A 10747-nucleotide genomic window follows, 5' to 3' on the forward strand; every position below is an offset into this window, starting at 1 on the left:
AACTTTTTCAACTTAACTTTTGAAAATGTTCCGGAAGGTCTGACACTTTTATATATATCTTAAATTAAAGCTAATGTAATGTTCTTCAATTTGAAAAAAAAAAATTTGACCTCTGGACTTGTCTTCACGGCGAAAATGGCTACCGAATGCTATTTTCGTGTGAAAATTCTCGATTTTATTATTTATATTATATTTAACTTTATAATGCTATAACTTATTGAAAAGTTTATGGATCCACACAATTTTTTTATGAGAAATAATATTTTTTAATAAACCCTTTTTCATTCGACATACTTTATCTTAATCGAGATATTAATAAGGAACCAGCAGATCAAGTAGCTTTTGGAATAAAACACCAATTTTTTTAAAATTAAACACTATCTAAAGATTTGCATCGAAGCGTTTATTTTTGATAGTGATTTTAATCACTGTCAGATATCATTATACTTGATCCAACTATGCCACGTCACCACTGTGCCACGACCCCCCTGTGCTGGGTTTTTTTTAATCCTTAAAAGTTTATAATAAAAAAAATTAATTTTTACAAAAACTTTTAGCTCAATTTGCTAGTTTGAAATTGACATCATTAAATAAAAAATATTATGAGAACTAAAAAAATTGTATTGTTAAGATTAATATGCAGTCAGGAAATTTTATAATTATTATTTATAACAAAAACCCATTATTTTAAGCTCATTATTTTTTTGCATTTTTATCGTAATAGATAACTTAAATAGAAATAATAGTAATAATTTCTTAGTAACTTTTGGTGTTTAAAAAGATTCTACAATTGAAATATTAACTGAATTAATATTAATGATTTTTTTTAACTAAAATAACTAGTTAAAAAAAAGTTGTTAAAAAGATCTAAAAATCCATTGTTAATTCAGGAGAAACTAACAATCATTTTTTTTAGAAATGATTTATATAGTAACATGTTACCAAAAAAATTGGAAATTATATACTAGTAGTACACACAAATAGAGTAAAAAAATTATTAAATTACAAAGTAATTGATATAAATGAAACCTACCATATCGAACTTGATTCGTCAATAAATAAATTTAATGGGTTACCAACTTAAATAAGTATTTACCTTAATACATTATCATAGTATTACTATTTTTAACACGCTTATTAGTTTCACCTGTATGTATGTATGTTTGTTTGCAACTCTCCACGCGCCAAGGTTATTATTCTCTCGTATCCCGTCGTCTATGGCCTTGAGACTAGACTGTTGTATCCATAGATCTTATAAACAGTTTATATTATGGCCACAACGAGGCTCGCGAGCCACATGCGGCTCTTGAGTTAATCTGGTGCGGCTCTCGAACCTGAGTTCAGAGTAAAAATATTACTGATTTAAAACAATATAATAATGCAATGTACAGTTAAATGAGGATACATCATACCCTGATTTCCTACCTGTACATTGCATTATTCACAGGGAACATTTAGCTGCAAAGTATTTTCAATATCCCCAGATTATGCAGGTAGTTTTAAAAATTGTTAACTACATTCGATCAAGTGCTAAGACACACCGACAGTTCAAATCCTTCTTAGAGGGCTTGGACAATGACGAGCTTCCTGATGATGTATCATGGTACTGTTTAGTTAGATGGCTATCAGTAAGCAATTAAAAAGTGTCTTTAACTTATTAACCATAAATTCATCTCCAAACAATGTGGCTCGCCTTAAAACAGCTTCATAAATTTGTGGCTCCCTGAGTAAAGGTTAGTGGCCACCCATGGTTTATAAGATCTATGGTTGTAACGCATTCACCCCACTCCGCTCATCAAACGCCGACAACATTATTCCTGTTTAATGTTATTTTTGGTTTTCGCACCCCTACATACGTGCGTATCATCAATATTATATATAAATAATATTCAAATTTTTATTGTTTATTATTAAATAAAAACATTTAAAGATTCAATTTTTTTTGAGTTAATATACATGTATAATAAGGGATTACAAATACAGGTAGCTAATTGGTTTTTTATGACGATATTAGCAAGCTTATAGCCTTTATTATCAATGGTAATAAGACACGTTGTTGTGAGTTTATAAACACACTAACTGGCAATACACAAATTATATCTATTGATAGTGATAATTGACAATAAACACTCCGTGACTGTAATAGCGATGTCATAAAAAACTAAAGTAAAAAATTAATATAGTTGAAAAAAACACGCTTTTAAAGTACATCGAACTAAAAAGTTAAAAATAATTTTTAGTTCAATGTACTCTAAAAGAGTGTTTTTTTAATTTTTTAAACTATATTTATTATTCATATTAATCAAATGACTTTATGACTGTTTGGAAAAAGTATTCTCAAAGTTTCATTTATAAGTAAGTCTTATTATAACAATTAAATATTTAAACAATAGCAAATAATCATACATTTATATTTTTACATTAGCATTCTATGTTTTAAAAGTTATTGAAGTATAACATAAGGAGGAATACAAAATGTTATTGATTTAAAATTTGAGTACTTCATTAAGTTTGTCCAAAGCATATCTAAAAATAGGAATAAATAAATAATTAAAAAATGGAAAAATTATTTAAATACTTTTAAATTTTAGCAAATAATTGTTACTTTGCTTGTGGTTGAGATTTATCTACTTCAATGGCCACTAATTTTGATTGATTAAAAAATTGTGTTAGCTCTTTTGGTGTAGTACTTCCATAAGTTAACCATGAAGAAGGTAAAGATTTTGCAATCTAAAAAATAATAAATTATTTTCAATATGTAAAGTGATTCTTTTATCATTGACTAATGAATTTGAAAAGTAAAAATAATTTTTATTAAGTTTTTCTCAACTAATTGATCATTAAGTATTTTTCATGTTTATCTCTTATTAATAAAGTTGTCAATTTTTAAAATGCTTGTCCAACAGTTTTTATCAACCAGCTATTTTCTTAACTGGATCATTTTTTATTTTATCAGCTAGTTTAATACTTATAATATTAAACTGTTAAGAAAATGGCTGGTTGATAAAAACTGTTGGACAAGCATTTTAAAAGTAGACAACTAAATTAATAAGAGATAAATATGAAAAATATTTAATGATTGATTAATGGAGAAAAAAGTGTAATTAATAGAAGCTAAAGGTAAAATTTTTAAAATTATTTTCATTTTTTGAATAATTTAGTGATAATACATAAAATAATCATTCTATACAGAAACAATACATTGAAAACAATTTAATAACAAACCATGGTAATTTTAAGAATAGCTTCTAATGGTTGTAACGTTCTTACAGACATAAGCAAATATCGGTTTAATATTTGATTTATTGCAAGATCTATTATAATACCATCTTCAATTATGTGATACCAGCAAAGAATATTTCCTAGTAATTTTACAGCAACATTAAATTGTCTCTGAAAGAAAACATTCATTTTGCCAGAATTCATCACTCTGAAAAATAAATGACAACATAAAACAGTATTATTTATGGTAAAACTCTGTTTTTTCCTTACTGTTTAGGATAAATAGGAATAAATACATCATTATCAACAGAATCTCGAAGCCTATCAACCAAATTAGTTAGAAGTGCCATTAGGAGTTTGCTATCAGGATCAATGGTAGGATAATTATCAAGTATATTTTTAAGAATAGCACTGAATCTTTTTGTTTGTTTTGATGACAAAGGATCCCATTGTGTCACTACAATTTCTATAAAATAATATAAATAATTTTAAAAGATTTTATTGTTGATACTCACACTATAAATAGTTTTCTGTTAATTTTACTTACGGTCAAGTTTATTTAATATAATTTTTTCTATTATTTTTGGAATTAATTCTAAGTCAATATTTTTTGTAAGTTGTTCAATACTAGACATACCATTCATGGTATACTTTTGCATACTTTTATACCACAACATATTTTCAAATTTTTGATCTTCCTTTATACACACAAATAAAAAATGTATTCATAGATTATAAATCACAAATAGATAATATTTTCCTAATTTGAACTATTACTTCTAAAGGATTCCATGTCAACATTTCTAGTCGAACATATGGCCCAATTAATTTAGGTAAACAAACATTAACATATGCTTCATTATAAGTTTCTTGATAGTTTTTTTTCCATTGAAACATTTGTTTTAAAATTAAATCAATTGAAGCAAATTCATCAAGAACATCATCCATTAAAACTTCTGCATCATTTTTTACAACCTCTGAGAATGAAAAAAAAACATTTTGCAAAATAATAACTTAGACTTACACACATATAAATGTTTTTCTTAAAAATTGACTAGTATTTGATAATACTGATATCAATCTATCATACTCCACTTATATAGTTAATTATCAACAAGATCTACATATTAGCCGACCCCAAGTAGTTGGGATTAAGGCGAGGAAGAATAAGAAGATCAACAAGATCTACATATATATATAAATAAATAAATAAATAAATAGGGTGTTCAGTAAATAAGGAGAGGAGTTTCTAGTATTCTTATTGTTTTTAACAAAACCCAATCTGTTTCCTTACTTACTGAACACCAGTATAACACGGGTGGTTACTTTTTAGAAAAATGTTTACACACTGTATATTAAAAAAATAACATTACAATCATAATATTTAAATACCTATTTGAGATCTAAAAACATTAGCATCAGTTTCGGGAACTTCTTCATCAGTTGACATTCCATCTGCATGTTTACTAATAGATTTTAACTCTCTGCTTCTCATACGTCTTATACGACGACCTTCACGTTCAGCTGCTCTTCTTTGTTGTTCTTCTGATCTTGGTATAATAGATGAAGATGATCCTAGTTCTATATTATCAAAATTGTATGAGTTATAAAATAATTTAATTTCTTTATATAATAAAAGCTATTACTGTTAGATGGAGGCATAGCTTCATCAGCCTGATCCCTAACATCTTGTCTTCTTCTGGATATTAAATCATTGCGTCTTTTTTCAAAGATACTAGAAAGACGTTGTTCCAACATAACAAGAACGGGCATCTAATTAAAAGTTTTTAAAGAAAAATTTTCATTAATATTTTTAATTTTATTAAATCTTATAATAACATTAATAAAATATTAAAATATTTATTACAGACCTATGTTTTTTTGTAGCAGTGTTATAGTAAGATCAGATTTAAACACATTTTGACTATTTAATTAATCACATTAAAAAAAAAACTATTATTGAAAGTAAATTTGCAACATAAAATGTAATAAAAATACAGATTATATTCAACATTATAACAATATTCAAACCAATTATTTTAAAAATGGGTATTCAAACTTATTTTTTTTGTAAACAGTGTTAACATTTTTATTCTGAATCAAAAAATTACACTATTTACTTTCCCATTTAGATTTATTAAATCTAATTTAGGATATGTAAGTGAAGAACATGGCGAAAGAATCCTTGAAGATATAGCAATAAAGAAAATTTTTTTTTTTATTAACATTTTACGTAAGAAACAGTTATTTTACAAAAATTGAAATTGTAACTAAAATGTCAATAGTAGAGAAAAATTAAATGCATGTTCTGAATTAGCGTTAGAAATCCAATAGGACACATAAGAAAAATTTCCATAAACGTTTTATGAATTTAATTTTATTGATCTGTATTATTAATATTAAAACTACCTTACAGCTAGGTCAATGATGGATGGGATGGGAATTATGGACGGCTAGCACAAGAGACCAGACACCATCAATGAAAAAATCTTGTTGCCACACTGGGGATCAAACGCAGAATCCCATGTGTCAAACATACATTTCTACCAATTAGGCCAAGCTGACCCCTTTTAAACTACCTTACAGCACATAAGTTAATTTTTGAACATGAAAAGATAACATTCATACCTTTTCATCAAGACATTCTACCAGATCTGTGACATACCCACGTAAATCTTGGTAAAACTGGAAACAATCAGCCAACTCTGGAATATTTTTTTTATGTTTTTCAATTTTGTCCTTAATTTCTGGTATTTCATTTTTCATATCTTCATAATACTTAAAATCTGGATTTATTTTATTTTTAAGGTCCATTAATCTAAAAATAATTTAATAATGAAAATCAACTAATATAAAAATATTCTAAATAAGTAAAATTTAATATTCTTAACATTAGTAATGTTCGAATTATTTAATTTTCATATCAAACTGAAATGAACTCTTGATATTTAGATTAGTATAAAAATCAAAGTTAAAACAAACTTTTTTTTGAAAATGAGACAATTATAATTAAATAACAAGTGGAATTTGTTAAAGAACAATAAAAAAATGTTTCACATGAAACAATAACAAATTATTATTCGGTTTGGATTCCATTAAAAAAACTGGTAGTGTNAAATTATTATTCAGTTTGGATTCCATTAAAAAAACTGGTAGTGTAGTTCAATTTTAAATATTAGGGTTTGTAACATCACTACTTTACATACATGTCTTGAGTTTTTTTTATGATTTCAATGGGATTTATGAAAGATGCAATATTTTGTGAAATGTTTGTGATTCTTCCTTTTTGTTCTATCATAGTTGTCATTGTATGTTCTTGTGAACCAGCATTATGAAGAAGACCATTTCCATACAATGATATACATGTGGATTCTTGTTGTGCTGCAGCCAATTGAGAACCTGTAACAGCTTTTCTTATTTGTTGTGTTTCCCAATCATTATCATCTTCATCCATTTCATTATTGTCTTGAATATCAGTATTCACATTATCTATAATAGTCGTTAAACATTAGATATGAAAATAAAAAACAATAGTTTGTACACCGGTAAAAATTATATGGACTTTTCATTACCAGCTAATGTAATATGTAAACTTTTTTTTCGGTCATCAGCTTGGCTAACTATTCCAGACATAATAATTCTTTCATCATCATCACTATCCTCTAGTTCATCTTCTTCACGAGTCAAACGTCTACCAATATTTTGTTCTTTTTCTGTATTACTTGCATCACTGAAAAAGTTAACAAAACATATATTCTACTTTTTGTATTGTTATTAGAAAATAAATACAGAATGATTCACGAAGATATAACAAATTAAATATATTTTCAATAACAATTTAGAATGAGTACTATTGTATGTATACTCCGCTAGAATTTCATAACGACTTGATGTATTAAAATACGTATAGAATGATAAGTACTCATCTTATCTTGGTAAATTACTCAGTATATATTTTCTAATAACAATTTAAAAAGTAAAAAATATTTTTTATGCAAAATATCAAATATGTCTAGAAATTCATTTTTTAGAGACCAATATTAACATAAATTTTAAACTAAATTTTTTTTTTTTAAATAGTAATATGAATATTTTTTAAATAGCATACATATTAATAATAAATAGTTATTTATAAATTTAAAGAGTATAAAAATTGATTTTTTATGAAATATTAATATTAAAGAGAGATGGTGTTGTTGAGTAGGCTATGCAGCAATACATGATGTACGCTAATAAATTCATGACTCTGTAAGAGACAGATCCATTTACTAGGTGACTGAATAGTTTAGTAAATGGAGTCGACATTCTTCATTTTAGAAATGAACTAATTAACTATCTTGGAGTATAAAAAGTAATAATAGGTTGCAATAGCTAATAATTCTTAAAACTGTAAGTAATATTAAATTTAATTTCTCAAACTTAAAACACAATAAACATTACACAATGTTCAATTTGATTAAATAATTAATGTAATTTCAACAAAATTGCACATAATACATTTTTTTTACTAAACTATTGATATTACATTATATTGTTTTTTTTTTTTCAATTTATCAATAAAAAATATTTTTTATGTTCATCACTTATACCTTATAAAGGGGTCAATTTTACTATAGAAATGATTGGTTGATAGTAATTTTTGAATTAATATTTTGGTAATTGTTAAAACTTTTACAGTGATAGCTGGGATTTAAATGAGAATTATATTGATGTATATAATTAAATATTTTTTGGTAAAATATATCGCTACTGATTTGGTAACATAGGATTTATATTCCTAAGCAGAATAAAATTTAATATAGTTTACTCTAACACATTATGATTTATTTCTCTTTTAAAAACAAATATAATGATAGTTTGTTTCTGATTTAGAATTTAAAAATGTTTATACATAACTGATAATTAAAAAACCTATTTTTAAATTTTTTAAAATATACATGTTAAATAACATCTTATAGCTTAAGTACATAAATAAATTAAAAAAATCATAATCATTCAAAAATATAATTATCTGTTCTGTGTTGCTCCTTAAAAATTTATTTAATATCAATTATGAGTTACCAAATCAGTAGTGACGTGTACCATACTCCTCACTTGCATGTTTGTAAAATTGTTTTATTAAGTCAATTAAAAAGTACACTTCAGAATAATTTTTTAAATATATAAAATATAAATTCCATATTTACTTATGAGATGATTGAGATATAGGTATAAAATCTTCTCCCATATCACGGGCTTGTTGTCTTCTTTTTCTAGCAGCATGAATCAAGGCAGCATTTGGGATTTGTCCCTCTAAAATTTTATATTTATTTTAAATATAAAAATAGTTAATTTTAAAACAATAAAGTCAATTTTTACTTTTTAATACTAATTTAACTTCATCTGGATTAGAAAAACGATGGACAGATGGATTGAATGTATCTTGCTCCTCATCTGATGATTCATATCCTGCCATCTCTGCAGCTCGACCAGTAAGCATTATTTCTTTTTCAATCGATTCTGACTAACATTTTAAAAGTATAATCTATAAACAGCTACTATATTGAAAAATTATTATTTAATAGCTTACTTTAGGTTTGTTTGTTTTTAATTCATTAAATGTAAGCTGTAATGTTTCATTGGTATTAGTTAATTTTTTAATTGACTCTGATTTATTTCGACTCATTTTTTCTTTATTCATTTGTTTTTTAATTTTTTTACTGTAAGATGATTTTCTAACTTTAAATTCTTCACCGTCGTCACCTATAAATAATAATATTTCAAACAAACAACATAGGTATCTAATAATTTGTTATATTACTTACATTCATTTAAATCATCCTCAAAACTTAGAGTACTAACTTTCTTGGGTACTTTAATTTTTTGACTTTTTATTGATTTAAGTGTTGTTTCTTCACTTAAATTTTCATCGCATTTTTCATCGGAAAAATCATCAGAATCTCTCACCCGAAGATTTCGTTTTGGTTTCTTAAAATATAGTCCCGCCATAATACTCACTTATTAAGAAATATTTGAAGTTTTAAATTAGCAAAGTTAATATCCAATGATTAATATATATACAAAAAATTATCAAGACATTATTTTTAAAAAAGTTGTACTCTAAACTGACAGAATTTTAATTCTTAAACATACAAATTAATATTTTAACTATATTTGATAACTTATCACATGGGAACTGAATATTGTTTAAGCCGCCAGCACCATAGATAATAAAGAATTATTAAGAATTTTTTGTTATCTATGGCCTGCAAGGATTATACATCCTCCTGACAACAAAGTCTTTATCAAATCTTCCATTTCTATTACGCATAAACTACGACATAAATTATTTTGTATTTATTTATGTAATTCAACCAAAAGGTACAAGTTTATATGTACTTAGTACTCATAAATCGGTATATTTTGGTTTTGTCGTAATGCTTTATATGGTTACATTGTTAACCGTTTTCTGTAATCAGGAAATTATTTTTAATTATCACTACTCAAGGATTATAGAAAAAATTCTAACAAAATGTCCATAGATGTTATATTACAAACTATATGAAAAGATATAATTAACGATTATGTTTAACATAATCATGACCGTAATATACGGTCTATGGAAATGGGGAGTGCTATCCGGTTTCGTCAAAGAAATTTCGTAAAAAAAGGAATATTCGGCAAACAGTGATTTATTAGAATAAAAAATTTTAAAACTGATTTAGGAAATCGGAAAAATACAATTATAATAGTAGATAATACGATTACTTCAAAATGTCTCCTATATAAAATGAATAACAAAACCGGATCGCTTAATAAGATCTCAAGTACAGTTCACTTAACTTAGTGATGTTTGCTAACATGTGGTAAATGATATAGTATATATTTAAGCCAATAGATAGCGTAAAGTTTACAATATGTGCTATAAATGAATATTTTGAACATTTTGTATCCGTTTTCATGTAAAATCATTTTATTATAAATACATTTTTTAATTATGCCGTGTAAAGGGGAATTTCGGTATAATGGCGTTGTCTATTTTACATGTATTTGCTCTATTCCCCCACTCCATTTTTGAAATTTTGTATTTTAAAAACATTTGTAGCTAGACTTCACGCTTATCAAATATTCCTCTTCTACGAAATTCTATAACAAAACCGCATTGCACTTCCCGATCAAATTGACCTTACCGTGATAATTCCATTTTATCTTAGTTGGTGATACATGTTAATGCATTTGTTATCTATGGTGTTATTATGTCTATGAATTTTTCGGGAGAGCACCTTTGCCACGAACTGATGATGCTCCGACATTTACATACTACGACATTTGACAAAGTAGTAATTGTTACGAACATCTGGTACTCCGACCATCTGAGTCATAGGTTACCAAAATTATGACGGATTTTACTCCCACATTAAATTTAAATAAATATAGTTTAAAAAAACTAAAAAACACGCTTTTAAAGCACATTGAACTAAAAAGTTGAAAATAATTTTTAAAACAATATTGAACGAAAAGTAGTAGAATTATTGTGATAAAAGCG

General features: G+C 25.8%; 2 protein-coding genes and 1 long non-coding RNA gene across 4 annotated transcripts in view; 2 read left to right on the forward strand and 1 right to left on the reverse strand.

Moving 5' to 3' along the window:
• Positions 1-1834: 1834 nt before the first annotated feature.
• LOC126897643 (uncharacterized) lies at positions 1835-5712 on the forward strand. Of its 2 annotated transcripts, none has more exons than XR_007702140.1 (5): positions 1835-1856; positions 2592-2714; positions 3273-3469; positions 3533-3597; positions 5639-5712. It is a non-coding gene; the product is annotated as an uncharacterized LOC126897643 (long non-coding RNA). The 2 variants fall into 2 exon arrangements; XR_007702139.1 differs by lacking the exon at positions 1835-1856 and adding an exon at positions 2252-2355.
• On the reverse strand, positions 2380-9407 carry LOC126897398 (PAX3- and PAX7-binding protein 1). Its single transcript, XM_050670958.1, has 15 exons — positions 9027-9407; positions 8792-8964; positions 8581-8725; positions 8409-8514; positions 6795-6952; positions 6429-6711; positions 5851-6040; positions 4869-4995; positions 4615-4803; positions 4000-4199; positions 3770-3920; positions 3493-3688; positions 3226-3430; positions 2606-2730; positions 2380-2526 (listed from the first exon to the last, which is right to left on the reverse strand). Exons 1-15 carry the CDS (start codon positions 9208-9210, stop codon positions 2487-2489), a joined length of 2472 nt encoding a protein of 823 aa, XP_050526915.1. The 5' UTR covers positions 9211-9407; the 3' UTR covers positions 2380-2486.
• The window catches only part of LOC126897599 (low molecular weight phosphotyrosine protein phosphatase-like), a 6729-nt gene continuing 4580 nt past the window's right edge, over positions 8599-10747 (forward strand). Inside the window, exon 1 of the mRNA XM_050671354.1 lies at positions 8599-8693. The gene's annotated coding sequence lies outside the window, so the exon portion shown is untranslated. The remainder of the gene's footprint in view (positions 8694-10747) is intronic.

This window comes from Daktulosphaira vitifoliae, unplaced genomic scaffold (assembly GCF_025091365.1).
Source record: "Daktulosphaira vitifoliae isolate Bord-2020 unplaced genomic scaffold, ASM2509136v1 Scaffold_1, whole genome shotgun sequence".
Classification (NCBI taxonomy): Eukaryota; Metazoa; Arthropoda; class Insecta; order Hemiptera; family Phylloxeridae; genus Daktulosphaira; species Daktulosphaira vitifoliae.